Source organism: Convolutriloba macropyga, chromosome 9, assembly GCF_964194025.1.
Source record: "Convolutriloba macropyga chromosome 9, txConMacr16.3, whole genome shotgun sequence".
NCBI lineage: Eukaryota > Metazoa > Xenacoelomorpha > Acoela > Convolutidae > Convolutriloba > Convolutriloba macropyga.
The window spans coordinates 23,991,943-24,012,358 of record NC_134476.1 but is presented as its reverse complement, the minus strand read 5'-3'; the positions used below and the strand labels follow the sequence as shown (position 1 = coordinate 24,012,358).

The 20,416-nt window shown below is 36.5% G+C and overlaps 1 protein-coding gene and 2 non-coding genes across 4 annotated transcripts in view; 1 reads left to right on the top strand and 2 right to left on the bottom strand.

Annotated features, from left to right (window-relative positions):
* LOC142345674 (uncharacterized) overlaps nt 1-10,087 on the top strand; it is a 30,464-nt gene extending 20,377 nt beyond the window's left edge. For both annotated transcript variants that reach the window (XM_075397891.1, XM_075397889.1), the window contains exons 5-6: nt 7,169-7,341; nt 9,473-10,087. In XM_075397891.1, the coding sequence (XP_075254006.1) occupies nt 7,169-7,341; nt 9,473-9,980 (681 nt within the window). In that variant the 3' untranslated portion in view covers nt 9,981-10,087. The remainder of the gene's footprint in view (nt 1-7,168; nt 7,342-9,472) is intronic.
* Trnae-uuc (transfer RNA glutamic acid (anticodon UUC)) lies at nt 2,575-2,646 on the bottom strand. The gene has a single exon. It is a non-coding gene; the product is annotated as a tRNA-Glu (tRNA).
* A 190-nt stretch (nt 10,088-10,277) lies between the features above and the next one.
* Trnae-uuc (transfer RNA glutamic acid (anticodon UUC)) lies at nt 10,278-10,349 on the bottom strand. The gene has a single exon. It is a non-coding gene; the product is annotated as a tRNA-Glu (tRNA).
* Between the last annotated feature and the right edge of the window lie 10,067 nt (nt 10,350-20,416).

Here is a 20,416-nt window from a genome sequence, read left to right as displayed (position 1 = left end):
CTGCACAGAATGTTTCACATCAGAATGTACATACAAAGACCTGACAGACTGTACATAGCAAATTTTGAAAAATTCGAATAACTCGATGTCATGCATGAATATTTTAAAATGGCGATACCCTCACAAGCTATTCTAAAACTATTTCTACTAACTACACCACAACCAAACCGCTACACCAAACTACACCACAACTAACTCGCACATCGACCTCCACCGACCTCAGCCACCAAAATCCGCCACCGACCTCCGACGACCTCCACCGTTTCCACCTGAAAGATGTGAATGCACCTATGTAATTATTTAAGTAGTTCAAGCTTCGGGTTTTCGCCCGTGGGGTGTTAATCACAGTGTTAATCACTCTATTTATGTCTATCTTTTTCCAGTGTTTGAATAGTAGACTCAATGGTCTTCACATGTTGTGTATTTCAGATCTGATTGAAACTTGTTTTCCTGTTGCCACTGTTTACACCTGTTGATTGTAAGGATGGAATTTATCGTTGAACTGTATGAGTCGGTGATTGAATGTGAAGATAGAGAACTAGTGTTATTAATTGCGGATACGGAGTCGAGAACTTGCCACGGATTTTTGACGTTGAGGAAGATCGATGATGAAAGGAAATATCGTAAAAGACGGTCGCCGAGTTATGAGAAGGTTGTGGTCAGTGAAAGGAAAGAAAAACGTTTTCAGTGCGCGCATTGTGACTACGTGTCACGTGCGCAATACGTAACTGCAAGACATGCAGCCAGAATCCATCAACATAGTATCAAACCCTTGAAATGTGACCTGTGCGAATTTAAGACAATTTATAAATCTAATCTCAAGAGACATCATGAACGTATGCATAACAAGTTGAAGTCGGAGTAATCAGAATCGGAGTCGAAGATTAAGTCGGAGTTTAAGTCGGAGTTTAAGGTGAAGTCGGAGTCGTCGGATTCGACCATTGTTCCTTTAAATTAAGTTAAATCCAGTCTTCATTGTTTATAGTTTGAATGATACTTGTTTTAGTTTTTACTTTGTGTATTATAGTTTGTTTACCTATTGGACCTACTCAAATTAAACAGTCGATTATTGGTTAGTTACCCAAACTCGAAGAATTCGGAGCCGTGCCGCTGCTCGAGATTACAAAGCCAAGGGTGTAAACAGGGTAGTCATAGGTGACTATTTTATAACAATTTTACCTTTGTGCAGAATTAGAAACTCCTTAATAATTCAAACTCCCAGCGTAAGTTTTGTTCTAGCAAATGTAAAAAGGATACTGTACTATAAAACTATATTGTACTGTCGAAACGTTTGATGTTGTAATCCAAAAAGTTGATTTTTTACCAATGTTGACTATTACGTTAATTACATATGTCAAACATTTTACTTGACATTCTTTCTTTATGAAGGAGTTACTCATCGAAAACGGAAAAAGAGATTCGTGTAACCATTTTTGTTTTAAAGATTTAGGGAGATTGAATTTGAATTGCGTATGGCTGCCTTTGTGTTTAAAGTTTGCAAGAGTTCTTTGAAGATCGCTCATAAAGAGTTTACTTTGTTTACTGTGACTGTCGAATTAAAAATTTCCCGTCGCATCGCTCTCTTACTTTATGCTATAACTTATTTGACCTGTGTTTGTTATTCTAAGCAAATCAACGTTTAAACAACAGATCCCTTCTTTGCTTTTGTATTTTTCAGGTCTATGTTAATGTCTTGATCCTTTTCCTTGCTTCTGTATCATCTTCAATATGGAAAAGGTGAGCAACGGTTTGTGAAGAGAGGAAAACGTCGGCTTCGTCTTTGGTGGTTCTGCATTGATTATAGTGGTAATATTCTGAAGTTTATCCGCCACCGACCTCCGACGATCTCCACCGACCGCCGTCACCGACCTCAGTCGACGACCTCCTCCACCGACCTTCACCGACCTCCGTGATTAGTGGGAATTTTCTGAAGTGCATTTCGTTACTTGAAGCAGATACATTTGGAAAACTTAGAACTTCGAAAACATTTTTAGAACTTCGAAAACAGTTAGTGAAGTCCATTTTGATGCATTTCGATCTCGTTTGTTTCGCTTCTATTAAGTGCAAACAAATACAGTAGTGAACGTTTCTATATTAAGTGCAAACAAATGCAGTAGTGAACGTTTTTATATTAAGTGCAAACAAATGCAGTAGTGAAAATTTAATTGCCTCTTGAGACGGCAAATAAAAGCGGGTAAATTGATACGCGCCTTTATGCACAGATAATTGTCAGCCGGCAGTTAATGCTACACAGGCAAACGGAAGAATAAACTTAGTCATGCCCAGACAGATAACAGAGGCTGAAAACTTTCATGCTCAGAAACAAGTCAGTTTAATGACTCATTGACTTCCAAAAACCAGACTGTAAATTTAAAAGTGGGACATGAACAGAGCAAGGGGCCGGACAAAATCCAGTATGCTTTTTGCTCTGAATCAGCAATGAATTGCACTGCTAGAGTGGTCAGGGAGGTTAGTTGCAATGCAAAATTATATGCAGAAACTAACTTGCTCTATTTAAGTTTTTTGCTCTTGTGCCAGTGCGTACCATAAGTTTTGGTTTGAGATTTAAAAATGTTCCTAGTCCGGGAGTCGAACCCGGGCCTTGTGGGTGAAAGCCACAAATCCTAACCGCTAGACCAACTGGGAGGTGTTTGGCTGGTGAGATCAATTTTTCGACAAATGATCTCTGATTTGGAAACCATCTTAATCACTCTTGGTCTACTGAAGGGAACTCTTTCTTTCCAGCTGAACAAAGTTTCTCTTTGGATAACAGATCTATTCTGTTCCCCCCCCCAACCTTAGTAAGCTTATGTTTTTTACGCCCCCCCCCCAGGAGTAGGTGCTATTTTTTTACATAGTAACGTGCTATATAACAACATATAATTTGTAACTGGGGGCGTAAAAAACACGGGATAAACAGAATAGATCCGGATAACCCTCTGCGGACACTGATGCCTCGACGCTTGTTTTTGCTCTTTGTAACGGCCTATATAGTATAGTAAGAGGGATTTTTTCATTAAATTTTATATTTTGGATTTTATGGATTACGCGCGTGGCAGACATGGCTATGGACGGTGGGTCCTTATCGCGTTAATAGTGATGATAGCTATCTGAAATTAACGGTACGTTAAGTATTTTTCTTAAGGATTAGGGATATGAAAGAAGTGAATATTTTTCAAGTATCAAAGGGGAAGATCCGAAAAATATGCAAAGCAGCGGTAACTTTTTCCGTTTTTGTAAAAATTTAGGATAAGTTCTGCTTCGCCCCCATCCTCCAGCTTAATGGGCATAACTTTTAAGCCTCCGGCGCTTGTGCTATCTTTTAAATAGTAACGTGCTGCATAACAACACGTTAATTGTTTTTGGGGGCATATAACTATCGTAAACATAGATGAGCTAACAATGCAGCTGTTAATGTTTTGGATACTGTATACCAAAGTACGATTGCGAAAATATAAAAGCTAACACTTTATCTCAATTTTTCTAAAGCTTTCGATACCGTTCCGCTTATTGAGAAAACTGCATTCCATTGGTATAGGTGCCAAACTTCTTAATTTCTTGATCGCAAGCACTGAGAAAATCCTTACTGTTATTCAAAATTGTTTTACTGTTATTCATACAACAGTCCGGAAGTCAAATTTATTGAATAACTTTTTTTCATGATTTACATTTGCGCACGTGGCCTCATTTTTAATTGCTCTCAAACGAAGTTTGTAGCAATTATATTAGTCCTGTCGGTCTTTTTTTATGCGATTTTTCGCTTGACCAATTTTTCGTCTGACGCTTTTGACTTTTCGTCCTCAAAAACGGGATAAACAGGTAGCGCCCAGCGGGCATTATGTGCTCTTAGAGCCTTTCAGGTCTGTTTCAGCTCAAACTGTCTTGGAGACTTATACTTATACTTATGGTGTGAGGGGCGGTTCTTAGAGGTTGACACCCCCCCTTTGTTGACCCCCCACCCCCACTATTGACTCCACCCCCCACCGCGCTTTTGCCCCCCCCCCCCACCACCCAGTGCTGCGCTGCCCCCATCAGCCCCCGGTGCACCCCCCCCCCCCCCCCCGTGGCTATCTACTGACCAAGCCAACCGCTCGCCGGTCGTTTGAGAGCAATTCGCCCGACGTTAGTCGGTTATGTTTATTTTCTAGCAAGAGTTTTAGGTCACGTCATCAGATTTTGAGCATATCTAAATTAACTCTTTCAACAATGACTTTTGTATAATGAAGGTTGCTAGTTGAATGAAATTGACCAAGCGATTTTCGTACCTGTGCTGAGTTTTTAAACACGGTGTCGCTACTTTCAGCAACTCTTTTCTCTATTTCGTTCTATCTTAATTTTTTACAGGCAATATCGCACAGCTCTATTCGGTAGTCTACCGGTTTCGTATCATTTCGGACAACTTTAAAAAATTTGAGAGGTTTTTGCGTAAAGCCTTTCTTCATATTATATCTTAGATAATTTTCTAGCTCCTTTTTTGAGTATCAGAATTAGTGCTACATTTCCTTTTGAAAAAATGCTTATAAATGGATCAATTTAAAGTTTTTCTAAATAGCCGCACAGCGATAGCTGGGGCTATTTTGTTTTTTATAGCTGCAAAGCTGTAAGCTGAGCGGAGCTATATTGCGGTGCTCTTGGTTTTTTTACAATTCAAAGAATTTGAATTGTATTGGGGCGCTGTCTTTTTTAAGATGTGTTCACACATTTTCATTTTGAAGTCAAATTGGAGTAGTGATTTTGGTCACGCCGAAACAGGAAGTGGAGCGAAAAAGTGAGAAAATGGTGTTTGTACAAAATTTCGCTTTCTCGCTAGTGGTTTTTTTCACATGCGGCAATTTCACTTTGATTTTTACATTTTTTTTCGATTTTTTGGATCGGTTTTTTTCTGAATGGTTTTCCAAATCCATTCATAGTTCGTTTTGGGCTTCTTTGTTTTTTGAACCAAATTTCCATTTCTCGCATGTGGTTTTTTGTTCACATGCGGCGTTTTGACATTGGTTTTCTGTTTTTTTATCTGATTTTTTTAGAAATTGTTTTCCGAACTCACTCATAGTCCGTAGTAGGTCTGGTTTTTTTTGTTTAGTCAATGAAAATTCTTTGAATTTTACTTCAGGACTTTTCCTGCTATGTTTTTTTGTTTCTTTGTTTTTTTGTTGACATTTGTTCACACAGCAAAGCTGAAATAGTCAAATTTTCTGAATGACTTCTTCCTCTCACTAACGGCATTTGCGCTCGTGACGTCATTTCTCACTCTCTCTAAAAAAATGTTTTGCGTGATTAGATTTTGATCACAAGTGACTTACCTCACTAAATATCTTAAGTTTAATTTGAATTTGTTTACGGTCAAAGGAACTCATATTTGCAGTAAAGGTCTTCTGATAAGAGACTTCTGCGGGATGATTTTTAACAAGTTTTATTAATTTATCGCTGGATGGTTTTCACCTAGCTTATTGAGCGGCGTCGATTTTTTTTCAATTTAGATCTGTCTCTGTTTCTATCTCTGTTATACGGAACGCAGGTCTATTCTTTCGCAGCTATTCTGGCAATCTGCTGGCTATGTTTTTTAAATAGCCGCACAGCGATAGCTGGGGCTATTATTGACCTTCTCTTGTTTTTACAATTCAAGGAATTAGAATTGTACTGGGGCGCTGTCATTTTTTTAAGATGTGATCACACATTCTTATGATTTTTGAAGTCAAATTGGAGTAGTGATTTTGGTCACGCCGAAACAGAAAGTGGAGCGAAAAAGCGAGTTGTTTTGCGGCGTAATATTTTTCACTCTTCAAGTAGATTGAGAAAACGGTGTTTGAAAACAAATTCGCTATCTCGCAAGTGGTTTTTTGTTCACATGCGGCAATCGCACTTTGATTTTTACTGTTTTTTTTTATTTTTTGGATCGGATTTTTTTTTGTAAATGGTTTTTCCAATCCTTTCTTAGTTCATTCTAGGCCTATTTTTTTGTTGGAACCAAATTTCTCTTTCTCGCTAGCGGTTTTTTTGTTCACATGCGGCATTTTGACATTGATTTTCAGTTTTTAAATCTTTTTTGTTGGAAATGGGTTTTGCAATTCACTCATAGTCCGTTCTAGGTCTATTTTCTGTTTGGTCAATGAAATTTTTTTGAATTTTACGTCAGGACTCGTCGTGCTATGGTTTTTATTTTGCCGTCAAGATCTCTGTTACGACCTTATGACGTCACAACCACTTCAAGTCTACTTTTTGTTCATTCGTTCATGCAATTGCAACTGAATTGCGTGCGTAACGTCATTTTAAACTCTGAGTTTTTGTTCATTCGGGTGATCAAGTTTTTGGTCACATGTGTTTTACCTTACTCTCAAAAATAACTTCCTCACTCTCAAATTGACTTTTAAATATTGAGCCAAAGAGAAAAAGTCAAATAAGTGTGTGTCTCTCTAATTGAAGGTTATTTAAGAACAGCTATTAGAATCAGCTTTAAGTTACACAGATTCATAATCAAAATATAACATCTCTTCATTGAATGAAAAACTTCTTTTTTCGTCTCTTTTACCATCTTTTTGAAATGGCAGATCTACAAAGCTATTTCGGCTATTTTCTGGCAATCTTCCAGCTATGTTACTTTTTTTTCTGATAGTCACCCTGACACACCAAAAAGTTGAAAAACCTGAATTTGGAAAGACTTACATACTTTTCTGCCGTATCCCTTTGGATTTACTCTGAGCATGCATGATATTTTGGGTCTTACCCATTATAGCCCCCAAGCTTATTGGTCGTGTATAGCCCCAAGCATGGTATTTAATAACATAAGGGGGCTATAATGAGAAAGACCCGACATTTGTACAACTATTGGTAAATACCTGCTACAGTGCAACTTTGGTATTACTAATTTTGAGAACTGGGATCTTTTAAGTGGTGTGTGCGTGAATTAACTAATGGACTGTGGTGCTGATGGGGATTATCCTTGCCAAAAGTAGTATTTTATTAGGTGAGATTTAATATGACTAATTTGATGTCTTTCTAATCTCCCTTTCTTGTCTAATAGAGAGTGAATAAACTACTTTGTTGGTCTGATAATTGTTTAGCCAAAGGGCGGAGCATAGCCATCACAATTAACATCGTAGAATTTGAAAAAATATTTATAGTTCGGCATATACAGCAGGGTGGAAGGGATTCAGCTGAATAATTGTTGCAGGATCTGAAGAGTCAGGAGATAGTGGAGCGGAGGCTGGCAGAGTTAGAGGCAGTTAGGGTAGCGGAGGTGCAGAAACAGAGGGAGTTGTTAGAGAGATTGCAACAGCAACAGACGGCTGAGAGGGAGAGACACCAGCTGCTTTTGCAACAACACGAGAATAATCTCAGACAGAAGTGAGTATTGTGATTTGTTTATTCCCTAAATAAGCGGTGCATTGGGTGATGCATGCTGGAGATAACATCACAACAATATGCCCTCTTTGAAATTAGTGTCCGTTGCCGAAGCAGTCTACAGTAAAGACAACGAATATAGAGGAATCATTTCCTGAAGTAAGTGCTATTAGAAGATCAATCAGCGGAACCATCCTTTCTTTTTATGTTTCATTAAAAAAATCAACTCAATTTGAAATTTTATCGACAACTGGAAATTTTGTATATCTTTGATTAGACTATCGTTCAAAAATTGGCAGGAGAGTTTTGGCTCTTTTTAGAATGACCAGTTTTCAAAGACTCAGTGTAGAGCTTGACATCGCTCTGTAATCTTGACGAGTAAACTATGTTCTCGCCACCAAAATGTAGCAACATTAGAGCTCAAAGATTGCGAGATCAAAAGAATAACAAGAGATGACTTATCAAAAAAGAAATTGATGTGTTTCTATGGATGCGAAGCTGTAAACTGAGCAAATCTGTTTTGCGGTACTCTTGGTTGTTGCGATTGGAAGAATAGGTATGATGATATCGGTTTCTTTATTTGGTCAAGGGCAATGTTACAGGATATAAAAGGTAATGCCGCTCGTGAAAGCAATTGTTTGTCAGTCTGCTGAACAACATTTAAAATCTGAGAGAAAGAAACCGAGAGTGGTTTTTGCTCATGCATTATTCTGAAACAAAAGAAGAAAGTGGGTGGCAAAAAAGTTTTTAGTTTTAACGCTTTTAAATTGCTCTCGAACAAAGCAATTATTGAAGACGTGTGTGTCTTTTTTATGCAAAACTGTCTGCTTGACCGTTTTTGCGCTTTTGTTCTAGAACATTGTGGCTTGCTGAATTTTTCACACTTCATTTTTCAAACTTCATTTTTGAGTGATTAATAGCCGCCCTCATCTTCTCAGACGGCTATAGCAGTGGGCCTTTTTTGACTTCTTCGAACAATGTTGTGTTATTATATAAAGTGTTGTTGTCCTGTAGTGAACAATATAGTGTTGTTTGTCCTATAGATTTTGAATAGATACGGTAGCATAAGGTTTCTGAAGTGGCAATTTGTAATAATTTGTACGAAAAGTGATTACAGTTTTTTGTGTCTTTCTTATCTTCCTGAATAGTATAATGAAATAAATAGCGCATTCAGTTAAGTGAATTGTTGGCTCCGTTATGAGTCAGGGGTTGTTTCGAGTCGATTGTGGAGTCTTCCGGCTATTTGCAAAAGACTAATTTTATTGGTCTTTGACTGCTGTTTTTCTGCTTTAATGTGAGTGACCTCAATTCGTACAATAAAGCAGAAAAACAGCAGTCAAAGACCAATAAAATTAGTCTTTTGCAAATAGCCGGAAGACTCCACAATCGACTCGAAACAACCCCTGACTCATAACGGAGCCAACAATTCACTTAACTGAATGCGCTATTTTCATTATACTATTCAGGAAGATAAGAAAGACACTAAAAAACTGTAATCAATTTTCGTGCAAATTATTACAAATTGCCACTTCATTGTACGAATTGAGGTCACTCGCATTAAGTAGTTGTGGGTTATGGTAAATTGCGCGATTAGTTTCGTTGATCATAAATTACCTACCTTACTTTGTAAATGATTAAGCTGGCTGAGGTAACTCTTAACCTCTTTCAAGGTAAAAAAAAGACTAGTGCAGAATGGAAGTTGGTAAGATTAAGGCTTCACGAGCGAAATGAAATGCGCATTTTGTTAAAAAAAAACTATTTCCATTTCTTGTTTTTTTTCTGGACTGTGTTCACGACTTCAGCAACTCTTCTGTATCTATTACTATCCTATACTTTTGAAAATCGGTCGGCTGTGTTTTATTTTAAAAAGTGCTCGACAAAAGTCTTGTGCTTAGAAGGTGCTTTTTTGTAGAGTTGCCAGTTTTAAAAAAATTGGTGTTCCGAAAAAAATTATGATCAAAAAAGCAGTTGTCCTCAAAGTTCACAAGTTCCGTTGAAATTTTCGCGTTTGTTCGTTCAGATTAGAAGTTGCATTCGATACATTCGGTTATTGATGATCATTTTGCTATACAACTCTTGACTTTACTATTAAATAGATTCTACAGTATTCTGATGCAAAAAATTCTGCTTTCAGGTTGCTAGAGAAAATGTCGGGTAACAAGTCGAAAGACAGTAGCTTCAAGGATTCATCCAAAGATGAGCACCATTGCTATTCAAGGCGCGAAAGGACGCCAGAAAGTGCCACAGTGTATTCCAGCACTAAAAGAGATCGCAATAGTTCAAGCTCAGATTCGGATTCAGACATGAACGTGCCGGCAAAAATGGACGAAACAAGTTGTCAAATTGCAAATACAATTTTCTCATCAATGTGTACGCAAGTAGATAGCAAAACCAAAACTGAAAAGTCAAAGTCACGCAATAGACATAGCCGTTCGAGGTCAAGAAGTCGATCTAAAGGCCGAAAAAAGTCATATCACATTTCTAGTAGAGGAGGCAATAATAACAAAGGGCATAACAGGTCAAGGTCAAGAAGCAGACATAATCAGGGAGGAAGGAAAAATGAGAGAAGAAAGTCATCCGACAGAAGGCGCAAAAAGAGATCCAATCGATCAAGTTCCAAATCAGGTTCTTCAAGTGATTGAATTATAAACAGACAATAAAACGCTTGATATTTAAACTTTCGTTAGATACGAGAGTCCTATTTCTGTTACTGTTTCTACCCTAGTAGAAAATGATTATTATTTTGCTACTTTCTTTTGTGAATGGAGCTGAGTGTACGATCAAAGTGTGTTGCCACACACTTTAAAACATGAGGTAGCCAAACGAAACCTTTGCAGATGGCAGTGTCTAAAGCTAGCTTGTAGTAATTCACGATATAATAGATATGTTGTTGCTGTTGCTAAATAAGTTGTGACGAGTTCTGCTTGGCTCTCAAAAAATTCCCAGTCCGGGAGTCGAACCCGGGCCGTGTGGGTGAAAGCCACAAATCCTGACCACTAGACCAACTGGGAGGTGAATTTTGTGAGATCACAATTTTTGAAATGATGAAGTTTTGAAATGATGTATTGAAGTTCGTGAAACCTCTAATGGGCCATATAGAGTTTGGCAAATGCGTCTGACTTGAAGTTTTCCACGCTAGTCAGTTTGTTTAGCCGTTTTTTACAGCTGTAAGCTGAGCGGAGCTATATTGCGGTGCTTGGTCTTTTACGACCCGAAGGATAGTATTGAGATTCTACAATTTTTTTTAGCTGACTCAAGTTTGTTCACGACTTGTACTTTTGACTTTTATTTCCGAACATAGACTTCTGATTTAGAACTTTAATTAGGAACTGCTGGTAATATTCAAGGTGAAAAGGTTATTGAGAATTTGAGAATAAAACGAAGAGCGTCAGACGATGAAACAAAAAATATAGCCGGCAAAATACCAGAAACGACGTGTTAGGCGTGGGAGGGGGAAATTGGGTGGGGTAGGCTAGATAGGTTGGAGTGCCTTATATGCAAACCTACCCCAACCAATTTCCCACTCCTAACACGTCGTTTCTGGCATTTTGCTGGCTATATTTTTTTGTTTCATCGTCTGACGCTCTTCGTTTTATTTTGTTCACACAGCAAAGCTGAAAAAGTGGAATTTTTGAATGACTTCTTCCTCTCACTAACGGCATTTTACACTCTTTAGCCAACGTTTTTAGCTCATTGGCGTGATTAGTTTTTGATCATACGTGACTTACCTCACTCATTAAAATGTTTTTTACACTTTAAAACTTAAGTTTAATTTGAAGAGGTTTAGGGTCAAAGGCACTCATATGTGTAATAAAGGCCCCCAATGAAAGAGTTTGCGCAATGAATTTTAGCAAGCTGTATTAATTAATCGTTGAATGTTTTTTACATAGCTCCTTGAGCAACGTTGATAACTTGTTCAACTTATATCTGTATCTTTTTATACGTCACGGAAGGCTATTCTTTTGCAGCTATTCCGGTAATCTGCCGGCTATGTTAAACAAATGGGGCTTCATTTGACGTCGGTCAAACATCATAGCACTCTTTCTGTGTCTTCTGTAGGTAAGTATTGGTCATGCTGACTAACACAACTCAATTAGTATAATTTGCGCATTTTTTGTCCATTCTAGTGCTTTATGGGCCCAAAGCGCAATAATTTCTGCGCTTGGAGCTGTCTGCAAAGTTCACTTCTTTAAATAATTCTCCAAGATTTTTTGTTGTGCAAGTTCTAAATTGCTTGATAAAAATTTGTTAAAGGACTTTTGGAAGCCATAGCTTTTTTTGCGCGTGCTTTGTGTTAAACGTTTTGGTAATTCAAATTTTGACACGCAAATGATCGTCTTTTATACTATAATTTTCAAGTCATTGATTGATCTCGATCAAAGTTTGTAGTAATTTTTTAGTCTTGTTGTTCTTTATAAGCGATTTTTTGCTTGACTGATTTTTTGTCTGACACATTTGACTTTTCATCCTCAAAAACGGGATAAACGGGTGGGGCCCACAACAGGTAGGGCCCAGGTTGACCACCTCAACAACCCCCCTTCACTTCAACCGCAATCCGACTGACGAAGCCAACCGCTCGGCTGTCGTTTATTTTGTGAAATATTGTGATTTTTTAATTTCGCTCATTCAGAGACAGAGAATCTTTTTTAAGGCTTGAAGATGTTTTAATTAACAGATTATAAAAAACGAAATATGTTTTGGTGATTTTTATATCACATGTTAAGACAATTTCAAAAAAAAATACCTTTTTCATCGAAATTTTTCGAAAAATTGCACTCATTTCTGAAGTTATTCACTCTTTAGGGGCCAATGAATTTTTGAAAATTGTGGTGTACTAAAAGTTGTATTTTGGCCTGAGAAAAATAGCTTTTATTATATACAATAGCTCATATACAATTTTTATTATATGGAGCTAATTTTTTATTAAAAAGTTTAAAAGTTGTCTTTTTTTACAAATAATCTGCTTTTTTCTGAACTTCTTGACTTTTATGGGTTAACGAATCATTTTCAAAGCTGATTCTCGGATTAATTCCTCAAATTTACAGGTAGAATTTTTTTCATGACTTTACCTTAAAGATAGTTTTGGAGGAAATTTTTTAGTTATCTAATTTATTTGAAATTTTGTTTTTTCTATTTTTTGCTAGCCTCGTCTTGCCGTTTATTTATGTAGCCTGATTTCGGCCATCTGAAGTTGCTTGTTTTCTAGATTTAACAAAAAATGTCTTGCAGATTTAGGAGTGAAGCGGCAGACAAATTCGCGGTAAATTCTTTTTCAAATTTTCAAATTTTTTTCAGGAGTTCTAGGGGCCAATCAGTTATTTTATGAGCTCAGTGACGCGCTCATGCTTAAAATTGAACGATAAAGTTTTGGTTTTGAAAACAATAACACCCTGATTTTTTATAAATCTTAAATTTCTTTCTCACAGTTTTTAAAATATCTTGTCAAGTTTTTTGATTTATTTTAAATATTTGTACACTGTGCACAGATATGCATCATTTTTGAACACGCTTATCCTAAAAGCATGCGTACACTGTGAATGATTTTTTCTCTAGTTTTTTGATACCATGTTTGCTACCTGCGTGGCTGGCATTATTTAATTTGTCCGCTGTTCAATAACAGTAGTTTCTTGAGTTTCTATTTTATATCCTTCGATTGTACTGTACTGTAGGACTTGCCCTCCTATGTGGCTTTCGTAAGATGTACTTCGTAATTTTCTCTATAACTCTAAGGTTTCAAAACCGGACGAACAACTAACCTCCAGTAAGCATTGAAATTCATTAGAAGCCCGAAGCCGTGTCCATAGACTTTCAAGTGCCTATAATGTCGATTTTGTCAGATGGCCTAAATTCAAGTTGAACAGCATCAAATTTTTATCGATTTTTTGTAATTACTTGAATTTATTGATATAAGAGCATACCATTAACGTGTCTACAAGATCAAGATCATTCGGGTTTTCGCCAACCGTAATTCTTGGTTGTGTTTCTGATGTTATATGTTGCAATCATATACAACTATAGCTGCTTTCGCATTCACATAAAACAAAAATTTTGCAATTTGGACGCTGAAGTTTTTACTTGTAAATGACCATTGCGCTCTGTTTTCAGTATAATCATAGGTTGGCTAATCACATGGCCCGTTTAAATATGAGCTTCGTAGGAAAATTTTTCGAGAAGTGACTGTGAACCGCGATCCAAATCTCAAAATATGACGAAGAGTTCTGTCGATAAAATAGATGTGATTCGTAAATCTTATTCCCAAAACATTCGGTCGTTGATAAGCGTACAAATAAGCGTACGAAATTTGTTTTATTTCTTGATATGAAAAAAAATCGACCAAATCGAACGACTCCACAAACAAAATTATCACGCTCATGCATTGGAATAATTTTGCATTTAAAAAACAATTTTTTTGCTGTAATCAATCACTCTGTCATCACATTTCATCTTCGAAAATTTTACTTAACGGCACTTCACTTTCACTTTCCAGCAGTTACTTAAATCCAATCACAATTTGTTCTCATTTTTAATAGCATGCTTCCGACACTCGGGTTAAAACACTGCAAAAAATTTCAGTTGCAGCGTTTGATCACATTGCGTCGTTGAACAGTACTGTCTCCGATAATTTAGGTACTACAAAAAAATTATTCTGCTGACTCTGATATCCTTTAAATTCCTGATGCAAGGAAAATTTAATAGCAAGTATTGACTTTCAAAGACGAAGTCCTTAAACAATTTCGAGAATGCATTATTAAGCAAGATTAATTGAGTTAGCAATATCTGTCTAATTTTGTCCACTTCTGCTAGAAAGATCTCGTTGTGAGACTAAATTTTGCCAATGTATGGGGTATATTTAAAACGATTGCAGCTACGCTGGCAAGCAAATTTTTAAACGGAATTAAAGCGATTTAAGAGTTGTCTTATTTATTCGAAAACGATTTTTAGCCAATCAGAATTGAGCAAAAAGAATTGAGCTTCGCGAAAAAAAAACTGCTAAAACACATCATAATTGCGTGTGGTTTTGTCGTTTAAAGGATTTGTAATTTCAACAAATTTGGCTTTACGTTTTTTGGCTTCACAATGTTTTCTTTCCAGATTCAAATTGAGTTTTCTTTACAACAAATCACAGCCCAAATCAACACCAAAAGCCCAAAAATCGGTTAGTTCAATTTGGATATTTTAAATTTCATTTCAATTAAATCAGTTATTCTTGATTTCAGACAAAGATTTACAGAGGTTTGTATTTTCAATTCACAAAATTTGACTGTACATTTTTTTGGCTTCACAATGTATTCTTTCCAGATTCAAACTCAAATTTCTTTACAACAAATCACAGCCCAAGTCAACACCAAAAGCCCAAAAATCGGTTAGTTTTATTTGGATATTTTAAGTTTCATTTCAACTAGTTCAGTTTTCCTTGATTTCAGACAAACGTTTACAGAGGATTGTATGTTCAATTCAACAAATTTGGCCTTACATTTTTTGGCTTCACAATTTTTTCTTTGCAGATTAAAATTGGGATTTCTTTACAACAAACCACAGCCCAAATCAACACCGAAATCCAAAAATTGGTTAGTTAAATTTAGATTGTTTAAGTTTTCATTCAACTAATCCAGTTATCCTTGATTTCAGGCAAACTATTTGAACAATTTGAGAGTATTTTTTGGTATCATTTTACTAATTGCTCTTAAATTTCTCATTTGACATGTCACAAGTAACGCCATTTTTTAGACAATATTTTATTCCTTTAGTGGTTTATTGAACGACATGTATGTTTTGGACTATGTTTTCATCATTTGATTAGGTCTTTTGATTAGGTCTGTCGCGAAAGTACTGCATGGAGAGGAAAACTGATGGACTTGAAATGTTAAATTAAAACATTCAAAATGCATGAATTGTTAATTTAAACTTAAAACTATGTAAGGGTTTTCACTGAGCGGAGAAACTATAGTAAACTTATTCCAATGCGGGTATATATACCAATTATTCCAATGCGGGTATATATAAATATAATAAACATGATAAAGCAGTGATTCCTCCTGCATTAAAGGAAGCAATGCTAGACTGATTCTATACGGTGTAACCTAAGAGATGGGGGTATATTCGGCATTTCAGCAAACGCTTGGTGGCTCAGACAGACAAAGGAGCAGATAATGATCAGTCGGTTCTTTCTCGCTGCTTTCAAATTCGCTTTTCTTTTTCAGCGTTCGAAATCAAAGCCGTATTATTGTCTTCAACTATATTTTTTTGCATGCAAAATGGCTAATACAGAATCCGTTAAGCCAAATGGGTCAACCGAAAACTAAATTAGTTAAAGAACATTTGATCAGAATTACATCACTTGAGCAAACAGCTAAATGTCAAGAATATACCATTTGAATACTGAACAAAAACGTTGATGAGCTTCAAAATCGTATGTCGGTCCAAGAAAAATACTCAAGCAAAGACTGCTTGATTTTCAAAAGATTCCCTATTAACCCATTAAGCAAAAACTTTTATAATAATGTTTGCAAAGCAAGTTACGATTACATCAATTATCAAATAACGCCTGATAGAATCAAAGCATGCCATGTAAAAACGGAATAACCCCAATAATTGTAAAATTTATTTATTTCGACGACAAGGATTTTATTTTCAGCCGGCGAATAACGTTATCGGATAAATTAGACGGGGGTAAAAAATTAGTTATCCATGAGAGGCTCCCCACCAAAGACGCTGAAAAAATGAACAAGTGCAATGAAATTGGGCTCATTACAACAACACGGAACTGCCCAGTGAAATTTTTTCGAAAAAATTTTCAATGGCAACTACTACTCCTGTGCTGTAAATAGTATAAAGGCGGTGGACGAGCTCAAAAGTTGTGCAATTAAGAAACGGGAAACTTCAGTTGCGTAGGGTTTTGTAAGAAACGACGGTACACTTCGAGTTGATCCACCTAATCATATAAGCAAAAACTGGAAAAAAGTTTGACCCTTTTTGAGAAAAAGACTACAAACTATAAGCACTCAAGAAAACATACTGGAATTCACCTGACGACCCAGTTAATTGCAAGAAAGGACAAATTGATCTATCAGCTACGCCGACTAGCAGTATTAAGCCTCTATGTTCGGAGGATGTTTAAGAAACTGTGGATGAGTCAGCGAGGGAACAATCATTTGCAAACTCTAATCTAACTTATAACTTTTGATAAATCATGGGGGAGTACGTAAACGAACTAGAGCCAAAAAAGTAATCCTTTTATACTATCCCTAATCATACAGTCTTTAAAATCCCATCAAGATCAGCTCAACTGCTTTCTTATAAATTTTCAAAATCAACCTAGGCTAATTGCTCTAAGTGAAACATTGCTTAACGAAATTGATAACCTGGGACTGTACTCTTTAGAAGATTATGAAAAAGTAGTTTTTTAAAGGACTGGAAAAAAAAGGAGGTGTGGTTTTTCTGGTGAAATCTAAAATCAGTTTTGAAAAATCCAAATGCCACTAATTACATCTTTTGAAAAAAATACAATCAAAACTGAAAAAGACAACAAATCAAGTTTTTACAGTTATTTACAGACCACCAAATAAGAGTTTTGAAAAATTCTTTGCAGACTTTGAAGAGTTTTTACAGTTTACTTCCAGTCCCAAGAATCATTAAATTTGTGGTGACTTCAACATAGATATTTTGTCAAAGTGCAAAACTGTTTTCAAATATCAACTATTGATAAAAAGTTTCAGCTTGAAGTTGCTTAATCAAATACCAACCGGCGTTGCTGAAACTAGGGAAATTTGTCTCGATCATTTCCTTTTGTGGTACGGTTGTACCATAATTTAGTTCCCATTTAGTAAATTGTACTTAATTAACTTATACTTGTCCTTGTAAAACTAAAAGTCAATGTTCACATAATTATAGATTACCGCCGACTAAAAAGTCATTATTTCATACTGTTCACACCTCCCACTTTTACTCAACTAATCATTCTTTTGAATCTTCTTACTGAATTCAGTCGTTCACAATCTAATCTCTTTTCCACTAGATAAAAACTTAGCGGATTTGAAGGAGAAATCCATCATCATTTAAATTGTCTACATTCGCACCGCGATTGTAGTTAATTCTAAAAGTAACAATCCAATTGACGTTGGAAACTTGGATTCGTACCTAGAATCCATACATCTAAATCTGAGTGGATTCGCAGCACGATTGTACCCTATAGTCAGGGTTATCACATGGCGCAGTCAGCTACAAAAGAACGCGCACTCTTGGGAATCGAGCCCTTTTGGGAAAAACCGACGTTGGAGCCTCCATTGCAATGGGACAGATGACAGGTCATGCTAAAGTTAGCCATCATGGCTAAAGAAGGAATATCAATCGATACTCTTCTTGAGGACCCCCCAGAAAAAGTTACCCTTCCCCCAGAACCAATCTACGAGGAGGACGTTCAAAACAGCACTGCTCAAAGCGAAAGAGACAGACGTACTAGGAATGAACAGCTAAAAAACTCATGGCTTAACCGATGCCAGAAAGCAGAACTTGTGGGCATACTATGTGGGGAAAAGCCTTGGAAATACTGTGACAGTAAAGCAGTATCCCTAACGTATCTCAGCCTGGGAGTTGAAGGAAGACGAATTTTTGGTTCACAAGAACCAAGTATCCAAATTGACAGAGTGACCATGAAAGTTCTATGGGAATGCCTTGATGAAGTGTTCACCAAACAAAGGAATATTACATTTGATAGATATACATTTCTATCCCGAAAACAAATGAAAGGCGAACCAGTGGAAAAGTTCTACGGGTGTCTTCGAGAACTTTCCCTAAATTGTGATTTGGGAAGCCGTGAGGAATCGATAATACGGGACGTGTTTATTGCTAACATGCAAGATGGAGAAATTCAAAGAGAATTGCTAAAAGAAACACGAGAACCTAAAAAAGCTCTCGAAATAGCGATCAGTATCAAAATGGGCATACAAACACAACTTAAAATCTCTGGAACCACAACCAACAATTCAACTAATGAAGTTCACTCGATAAACAATATCCAAGGACCGTGGAATAGAAAGCGACCATCTACAAATCAATTCGTAAAACCGACAATCTGTCCAAATTGCGGATATGGTTGGACCCCATCTCATAGACAAAATTGTCCCGCCCGTGGGAAAATATGTAAAAATTGTGGAATCTCTAACCATTTCGCTAAGGTTTGTCGCAAAACAAAAACAAGCTATCAAACCCAGATCTCGAGTAAATTACGTAGATGACTCAATTTCGGAAGCGGCTACAGTCGGCACCACGACATCAGTGACCGAACAAGTAAACAATATTAGCAAACTTTTACAACAAAAGAGCATATACGATGCCAATTACGATTCCGACTATGATGATTACGATGATAATTGTGTAGCGGCAATTTCATACAATACCGACGCTCGCGAGGTAGAACCCGTAAATTTGGACATTCGAGTTGGAAATACAAGCACCAAAGCATTGGTGGATTCAGGCAGTGTTTGTACGATCGTTAACAAAAGTCTAGCAGACAAAGTGGTATTGGAATGCAAAGATAGTTATTGGATACAGTCTCCCGAAATTCATGACTTAAAAACTTTCTCCAATGACATAATCAAGATAAAAGGTATAATCAAGACATCAATAAAGTGCAACGACTGGATAGCCTCAGATGTTGATGTAACTGTCGTCGAAGATGGTCACCGGCCAATCATTGGACGAGACCTTTTCCCAAAATTAGGTTTCTCAGTAATTCAATCAAAACAAGTGGCAAACATTGATCAAAATCAATGCCCAATTAAGCGACAAATTTCTTTTGACTTTCCCGAACTCATCACCCGTGTCGGTAAATCTCTAAAACATTCAGTAAAGTCTACATTTCATAATGAATTTACACCTACTCATCAAAAAGGAAGACGAGTACCTATTAATTTACAACCATTAGTTAACATAGAACTCCAAAAATTATTGATGAAAAACACATTATTAAATTAAATAGTTGTTCCGACAAAAACTTCATCTCACCTATAGTTATTACAGTTAAAAGAGATAAAACAGTTAAATTAGCACTAGATTCAAAAATTTTAAATAAGTCTATTCATAAAAACAAATATCAAATGCCAAATATTGATAATTTGATTGACACAATTCAGCAAAATTTAAACACATCCGCATCACAAGAAACAGCATATTATTCCACACTGGATTTGAAGTACGCATACAGTCAACTTAAATTAGATCCGGAAACGGCCAAACACTGTAACTTTAATATTATCAGCGGTGAGAGAACGGGAACATATCGGTTCATTACAGGTCTCTACGGTTTAACTGACATGCCAGCAGCTTTCCAAAAAGTAATGGACTATACTTTAGTCGGACTAAAAAATACTTACTGCTTTCTAGATGACATTATAGTAGTTAGCCGTGGGTCTAAAGAAGACCACTTAAAACTTGTTTACCAGTGCTTAAAAAAATTAGATGAGGATAATCTACGAATCAACTTACCTAAATGTCATTTTGCAAAAACCGAAATAGAATGGTTAGGACATAAATTCAGTCAATCTGGAATAGCCCCACTTGAGTCAAAAACAGCAGCAATCGCATCTCTAACAGCACCTAAAAATTTAAAACAACTCCGATCATTTTTAGGTTCTGTACATTATCTTGGTAAATTCATTCCTAACTTATCTCAATTATGTCATCCTCTTCGTCCATTATTAAAAAAGAACACAAAATTCACTTGGAACATAGAACACGATACACATTTCCAAGCAATTAAAAATAGAGTAGCAAACGCCACAGAAAACACACATTACAATCCTCACTTGGAAACGCGGATCAAATGCGATGCTTCTAGAGCAGGATTAGGAGCAGCACTAGAACAACGTTCACCTACAGGTTGGCATACGGTTGCATTTGCATCTCGATTCCTTAACTCCAATGAGGAACGTTATAGCATTAATGAACTTGAATTACTAGGTGTTGTGTGGTCCGTCGAATATTTTAAATATTATTTATTTGGCAAATCATTTACAATCATCACAGATCATCGAGCATTACTCTCAATTATGAAAGAACACAGATCAAACAAATCTTATAA